General features: G+C 39.8%; 1 protein-coding gene across 1 annotated transcript; it reads left to right on the forward strand.

The window, feature by feature from the left end:
- Positions 1-2,959: 2,959 nt before the first annotated feature.
- Positions 2,960-12,090, forward strand: hmgcra (3-hydroxy-3-methylglutaryl-CoA reductase a). Its single transcript, XM_030792017.1, has 20 exons — positions 2,960-3,109; positions 4,264-4,444; positions 4,714-4,825; positions 4,914-5,001; positions 5,209-5,293; positions 5,466-5,571; positions 6,111-6,217; positions 6,386-6,505; positions 6,667-6,827; positions 7,044-7,285; positions 7,423-7,592; positions 7,936-8,130; positions 8,437-8,595; positions 8,752-8,909; positions 9,066-9,171; positions 9,347-9,517; positions 9,807-9,947; positions 10,244-10,402; positions 10,615-10,769; positions 11,031-12,090. The coding sequence occupies exons 2-20, from the start codon at positions 4,280-4,282 to the stop codon at positions 11,083-11,085; spliced, it is 2,655 nt and encodes an 884-aa protein (XP_030647877.1). The 5' UTR covers positions 2,960-3,109; positions 4,264-4,279; the 3' UTR covers positions 11,086-12,090.
- Positions 12,091-14,894: the final 2,804 nt, after the last annotated feature.

Raw genomic sequence — 14,894 nt, forward strand, 5'->3', positions numbered from 1 at the left:
ATGTCAAACTCAAACACTGTAAATTGTCAGACTACAGCACTTCACACAGTGCCAAATAACATATATTCATGATATATGTTCCTTCATTCTTGACTTAACATTTGTGATAAGTTGTAAATTACGAGAAGTTAACTAAGATATGATGATAAAGGAATGAAATGAAAATAACTCATCAAAGTACACAAACACAAGTTCTGACGAGTCGTGCTACCTACCGATATGTGCTACTTAGCGGTTCTGTGCATGCGCTAAGAGTTGGGATTACGTTTGGGGTTAGACTCTGTTATCGATTCGCGCTACGGTAGCATTTTACTACAAAGCAACATAACTCGCCAGAACAACCCCTGTCCTACCGTCTGTATTTTAGTGCCCATACATTATACGCTCCTTAACATTTTCCTTAATTCACCACAAGGGGGCAGTAGCCATATGAAAGTATCTCTAATATAGTCTGAAACGTTATCTGTAAGCGGTAATCACTGTACTGAGTGCTGCAGCCTTTTCATTTTCTTTCCTCCTTTACTCTGTCAGGGTTCTTTGCACAAACCATGATCTGAAAATGCATTTCTTTCTTCTCCAAGGGATTCAGAATGACCGCAAAGAAAAAAGAAAAAGAAAAAGAAACAAAAAAAAAAAAAAACCAACAACAAAACCCCACAACATTGATGCATGCATATATAAGGTCTTAATTAACTGATGGATTATCAATCCTGTAGATTGAAGATCTCTCCCTTCTCTAACAAACCTGAATTAACACATTGGCTAATTACAAACCCACTGATTGGCTGAAGCAGGCGTGTTCTGTCAGGGAGAGACCTTGAATATGGAGAGCTATGGGCCTCTGGGGGATGGACAGAGAAACACTGTACTGATGCATGGTCTGATAACTTGCCTTTGCACAAGCTATCTTTCACGTGATTTGTCAATGTCACACTCTCATTATCTCTGCACCCAGCATCACCTTGACCTCTGGAAAACGAGACAATCACAAAGATCAGTTGACTACAGTTTTACTGTAGTTCTTTTAGCTCTTTTACTGACTTAGTCACTCAAATGTCTTAATCATATTAAACCTGTACACACCTTACAAAATCTGGTGGATCTTGTTCATTTATCTGCAGAAAAGAAGTAAAATTGAGTTGTTGCTTTTTGGGGGGGTTGAAAAAACAATCTTATATAATCAGTCTCATTATTGAGATGATTAATTCAATACACAATAAACAGATGAGTTACCTTTTCCTTTACTAATAAAGGTGGTATTCTTTGCAACTTTCTACGGGACAATATCCCTATCTGTGGCGAAAGTCCTGGCAAGCAAGATATTTCAGTTTTTACAGATGCGAAACAAAGAGTACATTCTTGTTCATTTGCACATTCTTGTCGGTAACATACATTAAAATTTCTTCTTTAATAGTTTTTTTTCCCTACCTTCTGCAGAAATACCACTGTCGGTGGAATGGGAAGGCAACGGTGGCCACAAATGAGTCTCCATCATTAACCTGTGGGGAAAGTTTCACGGTAACCAAGTCTAGTAGGTGTAGTTAACCGGATCAAACTGAATCAAACTGCCCAGTTTCACAAGCTAGCATCGTCAACTAGCCTATTTGCTTACAATCTCCCTGATAGAAATCCATTTATCACAGCATTCCACCCAGTAAAACGTTCAAATATTTGAAATGAATAACTAAATCGCCTCTGATAAATTACTGAGTGTTAAATAACGAAAAGGTGCTCATATAAGGGCCAGAACTAACTTTTGCAAATTTAGTGTTCAGTGTTTTCATGCTGAACAGGTGACTGTCTCTCGAACTGACCTGTTCATGTAAAAATATTCGTCGAGTTCCTCGCTCTCTGGGTCTGTTAAAACCATTTCGTCACTATCGTCCATACTATTTGCTCTCATAGAAACGTGATGTTGAGTTTCTTACTACTTTTTAGCAGAAAAGTTTCATATTTTTCCGCAGAACTCTTTAGGACGTCAGGTAAGAATGCATCTGTTATTTCCCGCAAAAATCTGAGGTGCATGAAATGCCTGACACTGATTGGTAGGTATTACTCCTATGATTTTATTCCTGTTCAATTCATGTAAAAGAAAAAAAAAGAAAAAGAAAAAAACCCAAACTCGAAACTTTTATATATGAATGAATGAATTTAAACGATTGCTTTCTCTGTGATTGTGGTGATTTTGGTTTTTTTAAAAATACATTTAAGCCTTATCAGTGCCATATTCACCAATATTACGTCCCTATAAGTCTGAGTAGACAGAACAACGAGAGTTGCTATCATACTGTGTTACAATGGAAAGTCAATAAATTGAAATGTTCATGAGACATTTGCACTTTTTCAGCGTTTTATTTTCGTACTGGGATACACAATGTTGTGTGATGTGCGGTAACTGTCACGCAGCCCATTTCATACTGAAAACTTTTTGGGGAAAAAGCTTCATGTAGACATTCTCATCCACGCAAATACAATACGCTCATCAGCTTATTGCTAATAAAGCTGATATGAGAAGTGATAGATCGGGGATGAGTTTATGTTTTAAACAGAGCATGTATTTAGAAGCGCACAGTGAGTTTATTTCCTCATAAAACAGAGTAAAACTACTCGTACTGCATTTCCGTCTTAACGGACATATATATTTTCTGCTAACGTTTCATATTCATTTTACACCGGTTTGTATGTGCACTTCTTTTTGCTCGGCCAATGATGTGTCACGGCTGAAATTTTGCCTCACTGAAATTGGCTCAAATTGATATGGTAAGATCACGCGTCCCGTACCGGGGAACGCCCCCTGGATCGTCGTCTTGGAAACCAGGCGTGGTTTCGTCCTTTACTGACATGATCTAGAAATGCGATTGGGGTTTGCCTCCGATGACGCAGTCCCATGCCATGTCGAGAGTACCTCCTCATGCGGAGGTTTGTGGACTCCTATCCGCAATTATTTATTAAGGCAGACTCAATTGTAGGAGCTGCTGCAGGCAGACAGTAGCCACAAACTCATAACTTTGATCAAATCTAAACAATCAGCTGCCGCAGTAAAACTACATGCGAGGATATTTCTGTTACTAATCTCAGCCCTCTAATTCTCTGACCCTCTCTGACACGGGTAAGTAGCTCGACCTGATCACCTGCTCTTGGTTTTTATTTTAGACGTATTTTCTCAATTAAATTAATAAGACAATACTACACAGTCGATGTTTACTCTTCATTTAAATTCTGTGGTAATTTTACTCCCTTTGTAAAATTAATGCGATGGCAAAGCGAGGCACAGTGCACTACATCACCTTATAGCGGAAATTAAATCAGCGGTACAGACTACAGCAGGTTAGATGATGGAATAGACTTATTTCATATTTTAATCGTATGCTTTGTTGAGTTGTTCTGTTGGTCTGTTTTCCGTCTTATAAATTTAGCTTTGATGTACACTGTGTCAGCTATAGACAGTATAAGCTGTGATGCCTACTAATGAGAGCTATAAGTAAATACATGGCATATAGTCTAATATAAGTGACAAGGGAGTTAGTTACAGTATTGTGTATTATGTATTTCGTCATTGAGATATATAATCTTGTATAGTTAAATGAGATAAACCAAATGAATTGTCCCGAATACCTGCCGTGGAATCCATGACTGGAAATGTTAGAAAGGTTGAGCCAAGTTTTAATTACCGGAGGGGTTTTCCATTACGTTAATTTTGCCCCTGAGATTGGACAGCTGGCATATTTGATGACTTAGATTTAGTGATGATCATTAACTCCGGGCTACGTAGGCTGATCAGTTACGGTTTCCTTATGAGGTGACGAATTCTTTTTACGGCCGCCTTTGGTATGTGACGTCTCAGCCTAGTTGCAGATATATTGTATTGTAGTGACATTTAAATTGCTTGACACCGGAACTTAACTGAGTAATTTTATAAATTTGACTTGATATATGTCGGATTGGACAACGTTTCACCGCTTATTTGACATCACACGAAAAAAGAAGAAAGAATTTCAAATTTAACAAAGCAAAAAAAGTTTTACTCTGTGATCATGTGCGTGATTTTTACACACGATAGGGCAGTATATACCTTATAAGGGCTTACACACGTAATGAAATTCTGGAGCCCCAAACGTGTCTGACAGGATTCTCTCTCAGCCTCTGTCTATCTCCCTCTCTGTCTTTCTCTGTGTCTCTCTCAAGCGCACATACGTACACGTGCATCCTCTCTGCCCATCAACATACATATGTACCCTTATGTCTTATCTTTATCTCTTGTAGAAAATACCTTGCCAACATGCTGACCCGGCTTTTTCGCATCCATGGGCTATTTGTGGCCTCACACCCATGGGAAGTTATCGTTGCAACTGTTACCCTAACAATCTGCATGATGTCCATGAACATGTTCACTGGTAACAACCAGATCTGTGGGTGGAACTATGACTGTCCAAAATCAGAAGAGGTGTGTACTACCTTGAAGGACAATAACTGAGATGTTTTAAAAAACAGTGCTAGCAAAGGACATTATAAGACATTATAAACCACTCTGTTTTAGTTGTGTGTTGATTACACGTTAAAGTGTTAACTCTCCACTACACAATGTAGTGTCAACGTTATTCACTTTTCATCAGTCACTAAATGTGGTTAGTGTTCTCATGTTATATTATCACAGTGTATTAGTGAAATGTACATTTTTCTTAAACTTTTTCTTTTCTTTTCTCACCTTTACAGCAAGTTTTAAGCAGTGATATCATTATCCTGACCATCACAAGATGTATAGCGATCGTCTACATTTACTTTCAATTCCAAAATCTACGGCAGCTTGGATCAAAATACATACTAGGTTAGTTTGAGCTTTTCTAGAAATATATGAATTAATGCATCCATATGCTTTTTGAGCATGCTTATTTATATTGGGTTTTTGTCTTTAGGTATTGCTGGTCTTTTCACAATTTTCTCCAGCTTTGTGTTCAGCACAGTTGTGATTCATTTCCTGGATAAAGAGCTAACTGGTCTCAAGTATGTATAACTCTGTGGGGTTTTTTTATTGCTATTGATCGTAGCTTTACTGTTAAAAACCGTGTAGCATTAACAGTGTGTTATGTTACCTGGCAACTGCACAAAACATATTTGTAGACGTCATAAGGCAATTCAAAGCTTTAGTCATGATACCTGTCCACTCCCTACTCAGATAATGTGACATTATGTTTAATTATTCCTTTCCAGTGAAGCATTGCCATTCTTTCTACTGCTGATTGACCTCTCCAAAGCTTGCGCCCTTGCCAAGTTTGCTTTGAGTTCAAACTCACAGGTACACTGCCTTCTGCTTGTCTATGTGGTTTTTATCCTCTTACTTGCCCATTGTGGGCCATTGTGTCTGTCCAGGAAACATAACTTTGAACACAAGGTTTGCCTATATGCCTGCCAATGTCTGTTCTTCTGTTCATCAGTTTTTAAAAGTCTTTTTTTTTTTTGTTCTGCAGGATGAGGTGAGGGAAAACATTGCCCGTGGAATGGCTATCTTAGGACCCACTTTTACTCTTGATGTCCTTGTGGAGTGCCTTGTGATTGGGGTTGGCACAATGTCAGGTGAGCTCTTGCCTTTGGTACTGAAAACAAATCCATAGACACCTAAATTAGTCTGATGTCCAAATGAGGTGTTAGATATGCTTCTAGACTCAGAGGTTTAGAAACAAATGAACAGATATCAACAGAGAGAACCAGTCAACACAAATGATGAAAGTCAGCAGATGAAAAGACAGATGAAAGTCGAAAGAAGTTTTCTCCATGCCTCTCTTTGTTTGTCCACCCTCAGACATTTTGTAGATTTGCTCTCCTCAGGCCCTATCACATCCAGTTGGCATTTTCAACTAATCATCAATCCATATAAGAACAGAATCCACCACAGTGGCTAGACCAGAGAACGAAAGAGCAAATATGTGAAATGACTGAAGGTTCTTGAGAAGATATTTAAAAAATAGGACAACCAGTAATGAAAACAAACACAAACACACAAACACATTGCTTATTTTGGGCTTCACCATATCATAGCCCTCAGATGAATGATGAATAGGACTGATTGACTTTTTTGATTGATCTTTTTTGCCTTGCACCCTTTCACATTTTAGGTGTACGTCAACTCGAGATCATGTGTTGCTTTGGCTGCATGTCTGTTCTGGCCAATTATTTTGTCTTCATGACCTTCTTCCCAGCCTGTGTGTCACTGGTGCTTGAGGTAATCAAACTTACATACTTACATTGACATATACATAAACATATATGTGTCTATGTATGTTTGTTAGGGAGGAACAGAGAAACTGAGTATGTGTAGGTGCTGAGATGTGAGTATGCCTGTTTGCGAGCTGTTTCTAGTCTATAATATATCATCTACCACATCCATCAGTTGTCCAGGGAGAGCCGTGAGGGACATCCTATCTGGCAGCTGAGTCATTTTGCTCGGGTTTTGGAGGAAGAGGAGGACAACAAGCCCAACCCAGTAACACAGAGAGTCAAAATCATTATGGTAAGAGCTCAGTTATCTAGACTTTACAGAAAGCTCAAAGGCTGAGGCTACCTACTTGTAATCAGAAAGTAACAAGTAATTGCAAAATGGAAGTTCAATATCTGCTTGAAGAGTGTGTCGGTTGGTGTAAGTCAACAAGGATCTGTCTCTTTCCCTCTCAGTCTCTCGGCCTGGTCATGGTTCATGCTCACAGTCGGTGGATTGCTGATCCTGCCTCTCTCAATGGAACCTTGGACATGCCCCAAATGGGACTAAGTCTAAACTCACACACACCTAAGAGGATCGATCCTGATATGCCCCTTTGGCAGTTCTACCTGTCTAGGTGAGCATCAGTGTCAGAAAAATGATTTCCACATCCCTGTTGTATTTTTCTTTTTTTTTTTTTTTTCAACCTTCCAGAGTAAACTTTAGAATAGAGTGTTATTTTTACCCTAGAGTGAAGAAAAATTTACCTTCATTTACTGGAATTTTGTGTATTACAAACAGATTCACTGGAAACAAGGTACTGTGAATAACAGTTATATCTTTGTTTTCACAGGATGATCACCATGGATATTGAGCAGGTGATTACTCTCGGTTTGGCCCTCTTCCTGGCCGTCAAGTACATCTTTTTCGAGCAGGCGGAGGCAGAATCTACCTTGTCTCTGAAAGTTCCCATGTCAGGAACAGTGCAGACACAGAAGTGGACTCCTGATCAGTGCTGCAGGAAAGAGACCACCCCATGCTCCAGCACCACAGAGAGCACCCCTCCACCTCCAGCTGTCACCAGTGAAGAGAGAGGTGAGCCTCCCATTTCACCCTCCCCTTTTACTTTGTGTTTATTTCGTATTTTTACCAATGAAATGCTTTGATATTCCGTATCTGTGTGACCTAAATGAAAGTTGATTTCCATGTTCTCTCCTCTTTTTCCGCTTAAGCGTCAGTGATCCGACCCTTGCCCGCTGCAGCTGAGCCAGGACCCAAGAGCATGTTTGTGTTGGGAGGAGAGGAAACGCCTGAGGCACCAGCGGTGGTGGAGGCTGAGCTTAGCTTGCCCTCTGAGCCCAGGCCTGTGGAGGAGTGTCTGTCCATCCTGAAAAACCCAGAGGTAAACGCCTCACTATGAATATCTTTACGCAAATGCTAATATGGAGGTTTCTGAACTCTCACCAGTGTTCTTGATGGTAGTGACACACTGAAAGATGGCGAGGAATTCGTGCAGAAGCATTGGAAAACTGAGGGGAGCATTGCTTGCCCAGCTAGTTGCTACTTTTAACTGACTGTTGACCTCTGTAATGAGGCAATAATAAGCTTAATCACTTTACTTTCTCACTTGCACTCTGCTAATTAGTACATGACGTAATAAGTGGACTGGAGCCTCCAGTCACACCACTTAACTCTTTGTGTGTGTGTGTGTGCACGCCTAAAAAAGCTTTTTGTTGATTCAACAGATGGGGGCCCGGTACCTGAGTGATGCTGAGGTGATTGTGTTGGTGAACTCTAAGCACATCCCTGGATACAAACTAGAAGCCATGATGGAGACCCCGGAGCGAGGGGTGGCAATTCGGCGAAAGATGCTCTCCCCAAAACTGCCTAGCCATTCAGCCCTTACATGCCTGCCCTACAAAGACTACGACTACTCAAAGGTACGACTTCAAATCCTGGAGACGACTGAAGAGAAAAGCTATGAAAAAAACCTTAAGTACTGTAAATGCATTCCAAACAACTGTAAATGAGTCCAGAATCACATATGTATCTAAGAGTGTTGCTAAAGTTTTTCTACAGCACCTGATAAATATTCCCTTGAGCATTTTAGATGCAGTTGATTTTGATAGCGGCAGTAACGTTCATGTATATCTGTTCAAACTCACTCAGACTTCTTATCATAAAATATAATAAATCCAAAATGTTAGCTCTTGACACTTTCCTGAATTGAATCTCTTTGTTTTCAGGTGATGGGCACTTGCTGTGAGAACGTCATCGGTTACATGCCTGTTCCAGTTGGTGTCGCCGGGCCTTTGTTATTGGACGGAAAACAGTTTCAGGTTCCCATGGCAACAACAGAGGGATGTCTGGTTGCCAGTACCAACAGAGGCTGCAGAGCTATTGCTGTAAGTTGCATTTAATTAGAAATTAGATTGGCAAAAAGGCAAAAACATAGTAAATGATCTTTTTCAGATTATACTTCATGACTTTTTTTTTCAGCAGAGTCATGTCTTGATGTTTCTGTTTTGACCATGGTTGTTTTCTTCATGTTGCTCCATCAGTTAGGGGGTGGTGCCAACAGTCGGGTTCTGGCGGATGCAATGACTCGGGGCCCAGTTGTGCGTCTGAACTCCGCCTGTCAGGCTGCAGAGGTTAAAGCTTGGCTTGAGAGTCCAGAGGGATTCAAGAGCATAAAGGAGTCCTTCGACCAGACCAGCAGGTAGGGAATGTCAATAACTGAAATTAACTGAAGGTCTGAATTTTTCTAACGCCTAAGCCGTAGGCATCAATGCTATCATAACCTCCTCCGTAATCCTCAGTTACGGTAATCTGTACAGTATGACAGAGGAGTAAAGGAACTGCTTTGTCATCTCAGGTTTGCTCGTTTGGAGAAGCTCTTGATTGGCCTTGCAGGACGTAACCTCTACATTCGCTTCCAGTCAAGAACAGGAGATGCTATGGGCATGAACATGATCTCTAAGGTGAGTTATCTCAAAAACTCTGAGACGTTTTTTGCGACATGGTTATTGTAAACCAAACCATTTGGATCTCAGAAGGAAGAAAAAGAGCAACGTAAAATAATGATATCAAAATGAAATTCAAATGAATAAGACATAAAAGCACATAACAAGGTGGGTTATTTTCTGTCGTGAACAGGGTACAGAGCAAGCTCTCGCAAGGTTAAAAGAGGAGTTTCCAGAGCTTCAGGTGTTGGCAGTGAGTGGCAATTACTGCACTGACAAGAAGCCAGCTGCCATCAACTGGATCGAGGGTAGAGGCAAGTCTGTGGTGTGTGAGGCTACCATACCAGCCAAAGTAGTCAAGGAGGTACAGCATTCTCAATCTTCTCTACCATTTAATACTGTAGTGCACTTGTTATTCATTATCTGAATCTGTTTCTACTGTGTCAGCTAATTACTTAACATGGATTTGCGGAAAACAAACATCTTTTGTTATTCATTCTGTACAGTCTAAATTTCTACAAGCCTCTAACGCATCTGATTTCTTTGTTGAAACTTCTCTACATGTGAGACTATGAATTTGGCAAATGTGTATGATCTGGTCTCCGAGGCTGAATATTGTTATGAGGAATTTACACCTCTCTCTTCCTCTACAGGTCCTGAAAACAACTACAGAGGCCCTGGTTGATGTGAACATTAACAAGAACCTGGTGGGCTCTGCTATGGCAGGCAGCATCGGGGGTTACAATGCTCATGCCGCCAATATTGTGGCGGCTATCTACATTGCCTGTGGACAGGTGGGAACTAAATGTCTACATAATTCGTTTTCTTAAAAGAATATTGTTCTGATCTACAAGAAAACCCGCTGGAAGTGATTCTGAAGCATGAAAAAACTGCAGATCATTGCTAAAAAGCTTATTGATAATGATTCTTTATTTTAATGATTGACACAACATTTTAAGAATTGATTACAAAGGCATAATTCTAGTGTCAAACATCACCCTTAAATAGGAATTTTTGGCGGTACCAATATCAACTCTCGAGACTGCTTTGAATTTAACGGTAACATTAATGTTGTCTTTTATCCTGCCAGGACCCAGCTCAGACAGTCGGCAGCTCAAACTGCATCACCCTGATGGAGGCATCAGGTGTTACAGGGGAGGACTTGTACATCAGCTGTACCATGCCCTCCATCGAGCTGGGCACTGTAGGTGGTGGTACCAACCTGGCAGCCCAGCAAGCTTGTCTGCAGGTACCACTGTAGTTACAGTCATATGTTCACATTTAATACATTCAGGATTGGATAAAGTCTTTCTGAAGCCTTCCTAAACTCATTTAGATTAAGAGCTATGCCCAAAGGTTTTCCCTTGAATATGTAGCCTGCTCTTTCGATAAACTGGCTAAAGATGAAACATGAGCAAAGCTGAGCTGGTGATCCATGTTAATACATGTGCTGTCTTGCAGATGCTGGGTGTACAGGGTGCCAGTTTGGACTGCCCAGGGGAGAACGCACGGCAGCTTGCCAGGGTGGTGTGTGCCACGGTGCTGGCAGGGGAACTTTCACTGATGTCCGCGCTGGCCGCTGGACACCTGGTCAAAAGTCACATGACTCACAACAGGTAAAAACAAAGTGGCACCTCACATGGCACAACATGGAACCGAGAGCTTGTCTCTTTTAAAAATGTGTTGAGTTGTCACATTTGTTCAGATTTTCAGGGTGTGGTACACTTAGCTGGAATTGCAAGCTGGTTTAGTGTTGGTGTCATTCAGTGATTAATTGCCAGTTCATTTTTAAAGACATCCAGCGCTCTTTGTCACAAAATCAGTGGCAAACCAGTGGGAGGAAAAAGGTAAATTCCTGTCTATTCCTGTTTTAACAGATCAAAGGTAAATTTGCAAGAAGCCCCGGGAACCTGCACAAAGAAAGCATCTTGAGAATGACTGGGGACATTCAGGGGTTCCTAATACCTAAATTAGGAGAAGTTGGAAAAACAGAGGAATTCAACCTCAACTTCGCATTACATTTCAATAGTCTTCGCAAAGTGGAGACACATCAACACAAGGACAGGACCTCTTTCAAGAATATTTAAGGAATTACAAGTGAACTGTGGAGGTCTTCATGGACCAACTGTTGGAATTATATTTGTTGGAACCGGACCGTATTTTAACAGGGCCTTGTTCTCACTTGATACCAAGTGTGACTCAAATTAAAATGCAGCCAACAACTGTGTTTTTTCCCCTTGATTTCTCTTTATTTAATGAGTATATTTTTGATTGCATGTTAATTTTCTGACAAGCAAGGTAGGCAATCAAAACAACACTGCTGTGCACTTACTCAGAAAAGTGTTGGTAGTACCACGCACGGAGGAGTTGGAAAAACTATGATCCTGAAGTTGGTATGAAGCAACAAGGTGTTAGCTGAGCAGTTGTCAGGTATTAAAGAGGTAGAATCACTGTCTAATTGCCAAATGCAGCCTTCTGCACTTATTTCCATTATGTTCCTCTGAATGTTTATTTGTTCTTTATGGAACTTGAATGATAGTAATATATTCTATATGTTTCTGATAGTACAGCACAACTGTCTCATGGAGGTACTTTGAAAAACTGACACAGTTCTTTTGTACCATGCAGTTTCTGCTTTATGCTAATACACAGGTTATGGAAAGTAACCACAGACATGCAGAGACCACATTCTCATTGACTGAGTATGTGTGTAATACTTGATGGACATGGTGAGCATTGAACATCGTGACCAATGAGAGATGCATTCATATATATTATTCTCTCCAAATACAGTGGAAAGAGAGTTCTCTTTTTTCAAATCTCCACTGATTTGGTCAAATGTGTTGGACAAAAATGGCACATACAGCCTTTTAAATGAAAACGAAAGGATTTGTATATTTTTTGTAATAAAAATAAAGGGAATTTGCAATTAATTCATCTCATACTTTTTCACCATTTTTTGCCATTCTTTACCCAGGTTTCAGTTAATGGTTTCAGTAATACTACTACATTCTTCGGTGTAACTCATTTTCAGTGAATGCACACAGTTCCAGTTTTTGCATACACAAGTCTAAAAATATAAAAAATCTACAGAAACCAGAGGACATTCTCTAAGTATTACTAACACTAATCAGTTCTCTATATATCATTTTGTAACTCTCTGATGGAATTAATGTGTTTCATCATGAAAATGACTTGGTTGCATGATGTACAAGGTGCTCTAGTATGCATGGATCATGGTTCCTGTAAATATGATAAGTTGTCCTCCAAGATTTGCCTTATGCTGTTAAACATACACTTGAGAGACGCTGTCTACTAAATGACGGTTATAGAGCTGCCAGGCTCTCGAGCAGCTATTGGAAAAGTATTTGAAATGTTCTCCTGAGGTGATGTCATTAAAGGCACCAGCCTCACCAGAGCTCTGACAGGCCAATCAGATTAGAGTGCATCACATCTCACCAGAGCAGAGGCACCTGATTGGTTGAGCAGGAATGAGGGGAGGGTGAGTGAATAAATAGATGTAAAGTGCTTTACAGACAGTGTGGGGTTAATCTGATGGAGGTATCTGTGTCACTCCACCCCCTAACTTACCTCTTGCAGCATTGTACTGGACACCAAAATTCATGTCAATAAGTTGATGACTGAGCTCCATGGTGAGCCATGGACCAGGTCACACCACACTGAAAGCTCAGCTATTCTTAGTACTCAGTGACTTCAGTATTAGCGTGGCTCAAGTTTTTTGGAGAATAATCATTTCCACATATCAAAATCAAGAATTCTTTAGGGTTTAGGGTGAATGTATAGCTCTTTGATAGGTGACAATGAGAAAGGAGAGAGAGAGAGAGAGAGAGAGAGAATTTACAGCGCACCTCTGCACTTTCGAATGCTGCGATATTACTTGATTTACTGTAACATAATTAAATCATAATAAGATAGCAAAATGTTTTACATTTACAATAGATCTTGATTTATTCTTTCAATGATATACACACAAACACACATACATATACTGTATATATGTATAGATAAATTTATATGTTCATTATTTAAAAAAAAATTAGATTGTGAATTTTCCCCAAACAAACAGTGAGAAATATCTGTGCATCTCTGGACAATAAAAGAACATTCTCATTGGTTCCTAATAATCTTGCCATACTGATGCCACTGGACAAAACGTGATCAGTGTCGGGGAGTGACGCTGCCCTCCCCCACTCTTCTGACACTAACAAAGGTCTAACAAATGGGGACAGTTTAGGGTTTTTTTTTTCCATAGTACCTTATATAATATCACTTACAATTTTGTATTTAATAAGTCTTTAATAAGCACTGCTTTGTTGCAAATAGTGCAAATTATATTCACATTCAATTCTCCACATTAAAAAAAAAAAAAAGCACATTGGGATATGTCTTTGCTTTAGAAGGCAGAACGTTCCGGATCTAAATATCCGGCATCACTCAAGGATACAGATTTGGCTCAAGGACATACATGAAGTCAGTGGCCTCATTATGATAACTATAGTGCTTAATGGCTGATTAGCCTTGAACTGCAACTGAAGTTCAAACATTAGGTCTCCCAACTTTAACTGCCAAATCAGAAAAAAAAAAAAAAATGCGATGAGCCATTACATGAAATGTTGACCTCATTCCTCGAACAGCAAATCAAATACGGTGAAACGAGTTAAATTTTCTTTCAAGGATACTGAGACGTGTGCTGTCTGAACATTCATAAGGGAAAAGTCAGCATACCGTTGTTAAAAGTTTCTCATGATAACGTAGTGTATAACATGATGTTCCGAATCCCGTGCTCAGCAAAAAAAAAAAAAAAACAGGCAGAAAGACAAAGATGCCACTACACATTTACAATTAAATTAGTGTGAAATTTGTTCACAATCAAGTGAAAATCACAGACACACATGAATGAGCCCTCTACTTCATTATGAAGCTGCTCACCTTACACTTCAACTGTGGTGTTTTGTTCAACCACGTTCGTTTCAAATTTACACATACTAAGGTTTCTTTAGGTTTAAAAGCTTAGCAGTTCATTACTGTTACATGTTCAGCGTATATGCAGCTGACTGACAAATGCATTCTCGCCGTATCAAGATGCTGATCTTTCGGCACCGGTCAGAATCTAAAGGCTTTGTAGGCTTGAAAAAACAGGCAGGGCACTTAGTGTGTTTAAATCATACCTGGTCAAAAAAAAATCACCTTCTGCGTAAAAGACTTTAAAAACTGAAGCAAAACTTGACGGGCTTCCTATTTTTGGAAGCGCCAATCAAAACTCACTCTTGTCATTGCCATCAGTGTGGCACTGAACAGACACTGAAAGGCAGAGTGAAGGCGTTAGCGACAATTAACACATAATCTCTCTCCCTTCAGATGTTCGAAAATAATGGCACTGGGGGGATGAGAGTATGTGTGGAAAGAAAAACACAGTTAAGCGTTTGCTATCAATCTTTGGAATTTTAAGCAATATCAATTTTTACATCAATTGGAAAACATTTACAAAAAGAGTAAAACAGTGACGTATTGCAACACTTAGAAAAAATTAACAACAACAAAAAACCGTGTTTTATCTTCAAAATAACAATTTAAAGAGGTTTAAACAACGACACTCTATATGCAGTCCCTCTTCAGAGATGACAGACTCCTGTTAGGCGTGTACCATAGTTGACAGATTTCCACCGGACAGTGGATAACACAGGGAAATTTTGAAGTCCTTTATCAGTCATCCCACAGCT

Source organism: Chanos chanos, chromosome 14, assembly GCF_902362185.1.
Source record: "Chanos chanos chromosome 14, fChaCha1.1, whole genome shotgun sequence".
Taxonomy (NCBI): domain Eukaryota; kingdom Metazoa; phylum Chordata; class Actinopteri; order Gonorynchiformes; family Chanidae; genus Chanos; species Chanos chanos.